We start from the raw sequence: 9,775 nt of genomic DNA on the forward strand, positions 1-9,775 counted from the left end.
CCACCCACCCACCCATCTACTTATGCATCCATCCACTCATCCATCCACTCATCCATCTGTCCATCTGGGCAGGCAGACTTTCTTCGAATGCGTCCTCTAAGCCAGGCCCTGTGCTGGCATTGAGGACGCAAAAAGGAATGGGCCCCACTCACTGCCCTGAGCCTAGCCTAGGAAACATGCTAACATTTAAAGCAGCATCAGCATGACTTAAGGCAAGTGCAGTGACCCAGATAGAGACAGGACTTGCAGAAGAAGTGAAGGAGCCAGGGCAGAATCCTAGAAGGAGATGACCTCACCTAGGCTGAGTCTTGAGTGACCGGTGCTGGCCAGAGGTGTCCCCAGCAGAAAGGGTGGTGGGGTGGGGCCCTGGAGAGCCAGAGAGGTGGGAGAAGTGGGCAGCTGGACCTTGTGGGGATGCTTAGCTCCTGTGACACTTGAGAGTAACTATAAAGCTCTTGTGTCAGCTGCAGTGTGGCCCAGGACTGAACACCAGCAATATCCCCTTGGAAGCAGCAAAACAGTGAGAGATGAGTGCATGGAAAGAAGCAGAAATTCACCCTAAATGTCAGACAGAAGCCCCTGTAAGCACATCTCAGGGACAGCTTTGAGGACCCCAAGACTGACCCAGCACCCAAGGCTGTCCTCTTGCTCTCAAGGCTAATATTTGACTGATTGTTTAAAAAATTTGAACCCTTCCAAAATGCCATCCCTTCCCTAGTGAATAAATAGGCTGTGGGCCTGAGGACACATGCGTACTCTACGTAGGCTGGAAGGCTCTGCTCCAGGCAGCCCAGAAGCTCTGGGAGCCCCAGGTGCCATGGGGCAGCCAGAGTCAAGCAAAGCCAAGAGGAGGGTGACAACCTGGAGCAGATGGAACAGAGCTGTTCAAGGCTGGTGCTCACAGTGAGGTCCGTGTCCGTCTCCACTGCGATAAGGCTGGGTGGGCCCAGCCATACAGGACCCACAGCCACCCAGAGCCCAAGGTGGGAAGAGTGATCCCCCCTCAGTAAGAGATGCCACAGTTCGCCTGCCATCTGTTTGGCATTGACGCCTGGGTCACCAGGTGGAAGGGGCTTCCCTTGTGGCTCAGCTAGTAAAGAATCCGCCTGCAATGTGGGAGACCTGGGTTTGATCCCTGGATTGGGAAGATCCCTGGAGAAGGCAAAGGCTACCCACTCCAGTATTCTGGCCTGGAGAATTCCATGGACTATATAGTCCATGGAGTCACAAAGAGTCGGAAAGAGTTACAAAGAGCAAGTTTCACTTCACCAGGTGGAGCACAGAGCAAAGGACTGCCTTTTGGACACCCTGGCAGCAAGGCCCTTCTCCTGCCCCTACTCCCTCCCGCAGGTGGAGGGGATGGGGTGTGAGGGACTACTGGCTTGAACACAGACCCGTCCTTCAAGCCGCCTCCAGGGTGCCACCAAGCACAAGCCCATAGATGAATCTCCGCCCAAGGAAGGTCCTAGCAATGGGGCTGGGCACCCCGGAGACTGCCAGTCACTCCTCACCCTGTCCTTCCCTCTTTCTTGCTCCTCTCACCTGATTTCCTGGTGATCGCCAGGGGCAAGCCCTCCACGTGGCCTTCAAGGTGCAGGGCCGTTTTTCTCAGATGCTTTGGGTCTTGCCCGGTAGACCCACAGGGTTTCCCACAAGCCCCCGCCCTGCTCCCATCCAGGCTGAAAGCTCCTAACTGGGTCCCTCCATCTGTCAAGTGTCAGCCACCAGGTTATGGGAGAGTGTCTTATGGAGGCTGTGTGATGAGGAAGGGGAGCAAGGCGGGGGGAGAGGGTAAACCAGGCGGCTCTCGATGGAGCCAGTGTCTGTCCCCAGGGACCCTTCCTACCTGGATGGGGATGAGGGGCTCCTTGTCATCGATGTCAATCAGCACATCTTCCCCAGGACTGAGTAAGCTCACGTCATCTGGAGGGAGAGCAGTGTCCAGGCCTGAGAGGGGCTCCCCTGGGGACTCACCCTTCCCGAGCCGTGAGACTCGGCCTTGGGTCTCACCACACTTCTCACTCATGTCTTCCTCTTCTTCCCCCCGTCCTTCCCTCTCCCAGCATCATCCTTCACACTCCCCGTCTCCCCAGTTCCCTCTCTCCTCATCCCTTTGATCCCTGCATCTCCCTCTCCTGTGGCCTTTTCCACATGGTCTCTTACCACAGCATCGACCCCCACTCCCTGGAGGATCCAGCCTGGGGCCAGATGATGCCCTGAGGAAGACAAGATTCCCGCCCTTCCCTCCCATCAGCTGGGCAAAATTCATTCTCATTCAGGTAAGAGGAGGGCTTCAGAACGTGTCTCAGCTGGGAAGCCCACCTGCCCCAGCACCCCCTGCCCGCCCCCTCCACCAGTCAAGAGCCCCTCCCCTACCTGGGCCGCCCTGTGTGGACGGACTCTCCTCTGAGTAAGGATCACACAGGAAGCCCTCCAGGGAGCGGATGGTACACTGGCCCACCACGGGCCGGCGGCCAAACTGGCGGTTATCAATGACCTTGACCACGATGGGGGGACAGTACAGCTCCTCCCTGGGCAGCATCTGGGTGGAGGAAGAGGGAAGCTCTGGACAGCAGCCTGACCTCATCTCTGGGAGGTCTCAGAAGGAGGAGAGCCCTTCTTCCCAGGACAAGTCCAAGGAGCAGAAAATGACTCTCAACCTACACCTAACCCCCAAGGGCCGTCAATCCAAAGCGGTGGTCAGCTGAGCCCAGGAGCGGGCCGGTGGGGCAGAAGCCACCCACCTCTGTCTGCCTCTTGAATGCTGCATGCAGAGGCTGACTTTCCCCTCAAGCTTTAACCCCCAAACACACCCAACTCAGCCCAAAGTCAAAACAAGTCTCCTTTCCCTGAACCCTCACTGGCCGGGGAAGGGGAGAAGGGAGAAGCTGGCCCGGGACTCAACAGTTCTCGCAGACAGACCCCCCCAAGTGGATACTCAAGAGTTGGCTTCCAGACCCAGATTCTTCTCCCCCAACCCTAAAAGCACTTTGAACACAACTTGAAATGATTTATATTCTCTCCTTCGGTGGCGTCTTTGGCTCAGGCAAGAGGAGACTCCTGTTGACAGCCATTGGGCCTGGAATTTCTAAAGCACTTTCATCCTGCAAACCATTTTCCTTCCCTCAGACTTGCCTTACTCTGGTCACTAAGCCCAGGCAAACCAGGTTGCTGAGGGGGCTGGGGCCGAGGGCCACGGGGGTGGCCTCTGCAAGGCCTGGGGTTGGGGAGGACTAGGTCCAGGAAGATTTGGAGGAATCCCTGAAGGTCAGAGCCCTGGCAGATGGCACTGGGGGACTGAGGCCTGCCCTGAGAGAGGAAACAGCCATGGGTGGGTCCTTGGGACTCCCGTGGACTCGGGATCTGGGGAGGCGGAACCAAGCTGGCGCCCTCTGTGCTGCGCACAGGCTGCAGCTCCTCCAGGAAGGAGACAGCGAGCATTTCCTCCCGTTCTCAAAGGAGGTGGGAAAGAGACCGTGAGCCAGGAGCCCAGGCTGCCTGGGGCTGCGAGGAAATTCTAAGCACCAGGACTCCGGTAGGTAGCAGACTGCAGGGAGGTCAGGCTCACCACTTCCATGAAGAGGGTGCAGATGTCGAAGTTGGGGTTCTTCCGGAGGTTCTTGATGACACAGGATTGTACAGACTGGCCCCCACACTCCACCACCAGGCTCGGGGAGGACACGCTGGCCAGCTGGTAGCTCTTCATGTTCCGAAGACCCCACGCCAGGATCTGGGGGTGAAGAGTGAAGAGAGCAGCTGGAAAGGCCCCAGGCCCGGGCAAGGCTGGGCCAGGAAAGGGGAGGCCCGCACCCCGACCCCCGTGATGGGGGCAGGCTCACCTCGATGGCGGTTCGCTGGAGAACCGGCTTGATGTTCTGGGGGACCATGTAGATGTTGGCCTCCCTCTGGGGCGGCGGGTAGGGCAGGTCCGTGTCCTCTGACTGCAGGGCATGGGGTAGAAGGGAGACAAGGGCAGGAGGAAGCCCAAGGCAGAAAGACAAGAAAGGAGGACAGACGGGATGGAAAGAAAGTGCATGTGTGGAGAGACACAGAAATAGAGCGGCGGGGACACAGAAGGGGGCAAGCGGGCAGACAGAACAAGAGCTGTCAGTTTCCCAGGCACCCCCTTCTCCAGGTCACAACGCCAGCACCTCGGCCCAGGGATCAGGTGAGTCTGTTTCAGACAAGCCCTGGGCCACGACTCCTCCCGCCAATGAGCCGTCCGGGGGTCCCAGCCCCTGTCACACACACGTGCACACACGTGCACTGTCCAGCCCAACCCGACACGTCCACTTCTGCCCGTCTCAGTCCCAAGAGGACCACGTGCCCACCTGCTAGCCTCTCCCGCGTCCAGCTCAGACCCTCCCAACTGATCACCCACCCTGTGTTCCATCTCCAGCCCCCACAGATCCACACCCACAGACACCGGCCAGCCCCCAAATCCCACCTCTCGCACCTGTCCTGAGGTGTGACACACCTGAGCAGAACACTTGCACTGCGAGCCAGAAGAGGTGCTTACAAACAGGAGGAGGGGCTAGAAAAGCCTGCCACCCCAGGCACCAAAGGGCCTACTGGGGAGGCGCCTCCACACCGTGGGCAAGAGGTCAGGGTGGCAATTTTGCCTGCTATGGGGCGGCCAAAAAAGACCTGGGCAAGAATCCTGAAGAACTATTAATACATAGGGAAGCGGGCGAAGCACTAGAAACAGGTATCCCTGTGGATTAGACAACTACCACGTCTGGCAGTGGTTATGAACACGGGCTCCGGGTGTGAATGAATCCCAACTCCACCACGTACTGAGTTAAATAAGTTATTGCACTTCTCTATGGCTCAAGGGTTTTCATCTACAAAATGGTTACTAAAAATTATCAACCTCTAACGCTTGATGTGAGGCTTGAAGAAGCTGATAACATTTAAAAGAGTTCCTGGTTCACGTAAACTCTCAACAGGAGTCCACATGGCAACTTTGTGACAATTAGAAAAAGATGTCCCTTTCTTAAAGCTCTTTACTTCCATGTCAGAAAATCATCCTAGGTCACTAGTTTATTGGAACAAGACACTTTACTGCCACCTGCTGGAATGCTATAATAAATACCGATATCCGATGCCTGCCCTGGAAGTCCCACTCCCGGAGACCCAGTGCACCCACGCACTGCACAACCTGAACACCCGTCTACGAAGGCCCTGACACCCAGGAAACGTCAGCCACAAATCCAAGGGCTGTGATGTGCGCTCTACAGAGCTTGCCTCACATAACTGCATTAAGAAACAATGGAGTCATCGGATTCGTCCTCCAAGCTGACTTGCTCTGGGTTCCTTCTCAAAGGATGTTGCATCCATCTGCAGATGCTCTGACGTCGATGGGGGGACAGCTGGAGCACTGAAACACATCAGCTTCCTCCCACCTCGGCCCTTCACAGCCAACCCCAGCTGTCACTCCTGCCCACAGCACACTGACCTGCGGCAGTGCTGATTTCTAAAATCAAACCAGACCTTGGTCCTAGTCCTAACCTTGCGGCTTCTGAGCTATTTGACCTTGGGCAAATTATTCAAACTCTGTGGTCCAGGACTCTCATGTGAAGACCCAGGATGACACCCTTACAAAATTGCTCTGAGAATTTAACAAGAGAACAAATATGAAGTGCTTCTGGCACATGAGAGGTGCTTAATCAAGAGCAGGGACTGTAGTGATCAGTGCACTGTTGGTAGTGCCACTGTTTTCATCACTAGTGTTGCTGCTGACCAACCCCACTGACTGAGCAGAGCTGAGCCATCAGAGGCACCTCTCAGAACAGCACCAGCTTCATAGCTATCCCAATGTCACCAAAGCACAATGTGAAGAAATTCATCATTTTCCTCCAGACCCCCAAGGCAGGTGACAAGATGCAGGAAGCACCCACATTCTCAGAATGAGCAACAGATGCCATCAGAAGGAAGAGTGATGAGCAGGGCGGCCCTGGGCGCACCTGGGGGCTGCTGTGCACGCCACAGTCCACATGACTGGTGCCCCAGAGGGTGGGGGCAGAGCCCGCAGTGGCCTGGCCACTGCGGATGTGCCTGACTTGGTGTCCACCCTTGGCACTCCAAGGCTGCCTGCTGTGACAACTGCGTAGCAGGGGTCACTTCACTTTTAAAAAGGTTATGCCTGGAAGCCTGCTCGTGGCCTGCTCGAGGCCAATGCCCAGCCAACCGTGGGCCCAAGGCCAAAAGTCCATGATAAAATGGACAAGTAGAAGAGGTCAGGAAGGGAGCAGCCCCAGGCTCCTGGGTGGGGAGGCAGGAAGACCAAACCTTCCTCACACGGTTGCAATGTTCTCCTGAAATCACCGGGAAAACTCAGGAATATATTTCCCCCTAGAACACTTCTCTCCAGGCCCCTAAACTCTGGGCCGTGTCCCTTTGGTTGCTTGTCCCTCACTTCCATGGCCCACCGTCCTGCTGGGCTCCCCCGAGTTCCCCATGAGGACACTTGTGTCTCCGTGCGGTGGCCCAGGCTCCCCACTGCAGGAACCTGGTCACGGAGGAGGACAGGGAACAAGAACCTGGAGAAGACTGGGCTCCAATACCGTTGGCAGGAGGCCCTGGAGGAAGAAGGCAGGTGCACACAGCTGCGGAGGCCAGGCCCGGCCGGCAGGAGGAGAGAAGCAGAAAGAGCGGTTAGGGGCGTGTCCACGGGGCAGCTCACCAGGCACAAGGCCCCCCATTCTCATCCCAAGGCCACCTCCATCCACCATGCCTCCCTCAGGAGCCCTTTGCTGCCACTCCCCAGAATTCCCACCTCTGTGGGGCTCCCTCCTCCTGCCGGGTGTCACGCGGTCCTCTGTCCCCTCCCCACTGAGCACACTGCAGTGCACGCAGGCGCCTCTCATCGTCACGGTGCGTCTGTGCCTCCCCACACTCTGCTCCCTGAGCTGGTCTCATCCAGCCCTCCCCAGCTCTCCACGCTATCCGCTGCCTGTTCCCCTTCCCCGTTTACAGATGGTCCCGAGATGCCCTCTCGGGTCTGTCCACGCCTTCTCCCTGTGCCTACTCTTCCCTCGCTTCCCGAAAAGGGCTGCGTCCATCCCCCACCCCTGCCTCACTTCCAGGCCACCCTCGGCCCCACGCACTCACTCTGTCCTCTGCACCCCCTCCCTGGAAATTTCTCTCTCCAAAATTAACAACAACCTGCCGGTAGCTCAGACGCAGCTCACAGGCTCCTAGCTCTCCCCCTCCCTCATCAGCATCTGGCCCGCTGACCTCAGCCTCCCTCCTAAAACGGTCCCTTTGGTTCCTCACCGCTGGCCTCTCTGCCCTCTCTACCCGCTCCTCAGCCCAGCCCTCTCCTAGGCTTTCTTCTCCCACACGTCTCTCCTAAGCCCCAGACTCACATTCCAGCCTTACTGCTATTTCATCCATGTGTCCTTCCAGCTTCTCACACTGAACTTGTCCCAAACTGGATTCTCTAAGCTCCCCCTCAAACCTACTCTCTTCAAATGTCATCTCAGAAGCCAGTCCCACCATCCACCCGGACAGCCAAGCCACGAAGCCGCATGCCACCTTGGCTCTCCTTCCCCTCCGTTGGTCCCCAAGCCTTAGAGACCTGTCCCCTACAGCTCTCCCATATCCACACACCCGTCTTCTTTCCTGAGTTTGGTTCACTACCCTCTTTTGCCTCCTCCTAAGTGACATCTTGGGCTTCCCTGACGGCTCAGCAGTATAGAATCCACCTGCGATGCAGGAGACGCAGGTTCAATCCCTGGGTTGGGAAGATCCTCTGGAGAAGGAAATGGCAAGCCATTCCAGTATTCTTGCCTGGGAGATCCCATGGACAGAGGAGCTGGGCAGGCTATAGTCCATGGGGTCGCAAATGAGTCAGACCAACTTAGTGACTAAACAACAACAACATAAGTTCTATCTGGCATCTGCTTTCTGGCATCTGGCATCTGATATCTGGCATCGCCTTCCAACAATGAATGAGAACTGTACTCTGCAGCCAGGAGGTAATTTCTAAGAATGTCACTCTGTTTAAAACCCTTCAAAGTTTCCCCACCCACTCAGGATGAAGCCCAAACTCCTTGATGCAGCCTCCAAGATCCCTCATCTTCTAGTCCTGCTGACCTCTCTGGTCTCACGTCTCACCACTAACTTTCCACTGCAGGACCCCAAGCAGTGCCCAGCCACCTCCCCAGAAACACTCAACACCCATCCTACTGAATGCCAGAAGGCTGCAGGAGGCACCAGATTCTCTGTGAGGTTGGAGCTCACTGGTCCTCCTGGCCGAAGGACTCTTCCACCCACTTCATCTGGCTACCTCCAACTCAGACTCTGGGTCCATTTAAGTCTTCCCTGGAGCCCCAGGTTTGAGTTAAGCACCCTGCAGTTTCCAGAGCAACTTGTCCCATTGAAAGACACATCACCCTGTGTCGTTTCCATGTGTTCATTTGTCTGTGTCCCATGTTAACCAATGGGCTTCCCAGGTGGCTCAGTGGTAAAGAATCTGTCCACAATGGAGGAGATGGAGGAGACGTGGGTTTGATCCCTGGGTTGGGAAGACCCCCTGGAGAAAGAAACGGCAGCCCATTCCAGTATTCTTGCCTGGGAGATCCCATGGACAGAGGAGCCTGACGGGCTACAATCCATGGGGTAGCAAGAGTCGGACACAACTTAACGACTAAACTACCATAGCCGACTTGTTAAACTGGCAATTCTGCACGCAGGGACCACAGCTGAATCCCCTGTCCAATAGAGGCTTAGGATCAGATAACTGAATGGAGAGAGGGATGGCAGAGGGTGAATGGTGGGGGGCTGGGAGGAGAAAGAACTTACTCCAACACACTCTCCATCCTGCCCAACACTTGTCTGCAACAGCCTTGCATCCTCACCAACCTCCTTCCCCTGGGCCTGCTCAGGGCTCTCTCTGTTTGCATGGGCTTCTTTTGCCATCTTCCAGAATCAACCACATCTTTTAGGGCCTAGTTCAAACTCTACATCCTCCAGAAAATCTCCCAAACCACTCCAGAAACTCCTTACTACCCTCTCTCTGACTTCTTTTTCCTCTAAGTGACCCTGGGCTCCGGTTTCCCAAGGTCCTGACTGATCTCCAACATCTCACACTTAAGAGTCCTGTAGTACCAGCCAAACAGCCACTCCTGTGCCCAAGTTTCTCCATCCAGTCGAGCCCATCTGAGAGGCACAGTACCTCCTTCCTGGGCAGCGATTCTCAGTGGGATGGGCTGCTGTGACCCCTGTCAGCACAGCCAGCCAGGGAGGAGGTGGATGCAGGCTGAAAACACCGCAGTGGTGTCCTGATGCACTGTCCTAAGTGTGACCTTGGACTCCGAGGACCGCAGACCTCAGGGGCAGCCACACAACAGGAGGCTAATTAGATGAGTCATTCCATGGTGGGGTGCACCCTTTCCATGCTGACCCTCCGCACCCTGCCTGAATGGAGGGCAGACCCAGGGCTGCTGCACGGATGGGGCTCTACAGGTGAACAGGGTGCTCACCGAGATAGTGCAGGCCAAGAGGACAAGGTCTCAAGGACAGATGAGGCTCTGTCCTCCCCCGAGCAGAATCCATCCTCTACCCACTTTCATCTGTCCACCCTGTTGGCCAGTTCAGTGCAGGGAACCAAGGCCATGGGCCATGAGGGTTGCTTCCTCTCCCAGTCCTAGAGGCCACCACGCTAGACAGCCTTATGTTCATCCCAGGGGAGGGGCAAGTGCAGGCGGGCCCTCCAGCCACCGAGGGCAGCACCGCCACCAGTAGCCCATAGACACCCACTCCACCCTGC

At 56.5% G+C, this 9,775-nt stretch overlaps 1 protein-coding gene across 9 annotated transcripts in view; it reads right to left on the reverse strand.

Annotated features, from left to right (window-relative positions):
* The window catches only part of DYSF (dysferlin), a 224,235-nt gene that overhangs the window by 66,650 nt on the left and 147,810 nt on the right, over nucleotides 1–9,775 (reverse strand). For all 9 annotated transcript variants that reach the window (XM_010829782.1, XM_010829784.1, XM_010829783.1 and 6 more), the window contains 4 exons: nucleotides 3,840–3,941; nucleotides 3,569–3,730; nucleotides 2,377–2,542; nucleotides 1,847–1,923 (listed from right to left, as the gene is read on the reverse strand). In XM_010829782.1, the coding sequence (XP_010828084.1) occupies nucleotides 1,847–1,923; nucleotides 2,377–2,542; nucleotides 3,569–3,730; nucleotides 3,840–3,941 (507 nt within the window). The remainder of the gene's footprint in view (nucleotides 1–1,846; nucleotides 1,924–2,376; nucleotides 2,543–3,568; nucleotides 3,731–3,839; nucleotides 3,942–9,775) is intronic.

Source organism: Bison bison, unplaced genomic scaffold, assembly GCF_000754665.1.
Source record: "Bison bison bison isolate TAMUID 2011002044 unplaced genomic scaffold, Bison_UMD1.0 scf7180017864508, whole genome shotgun sequence".
NCBI lineage: Eukaryota > Metazoa > Chordata > Mammalia > Artiodactyla > Bovidae > Bison > Bison bison.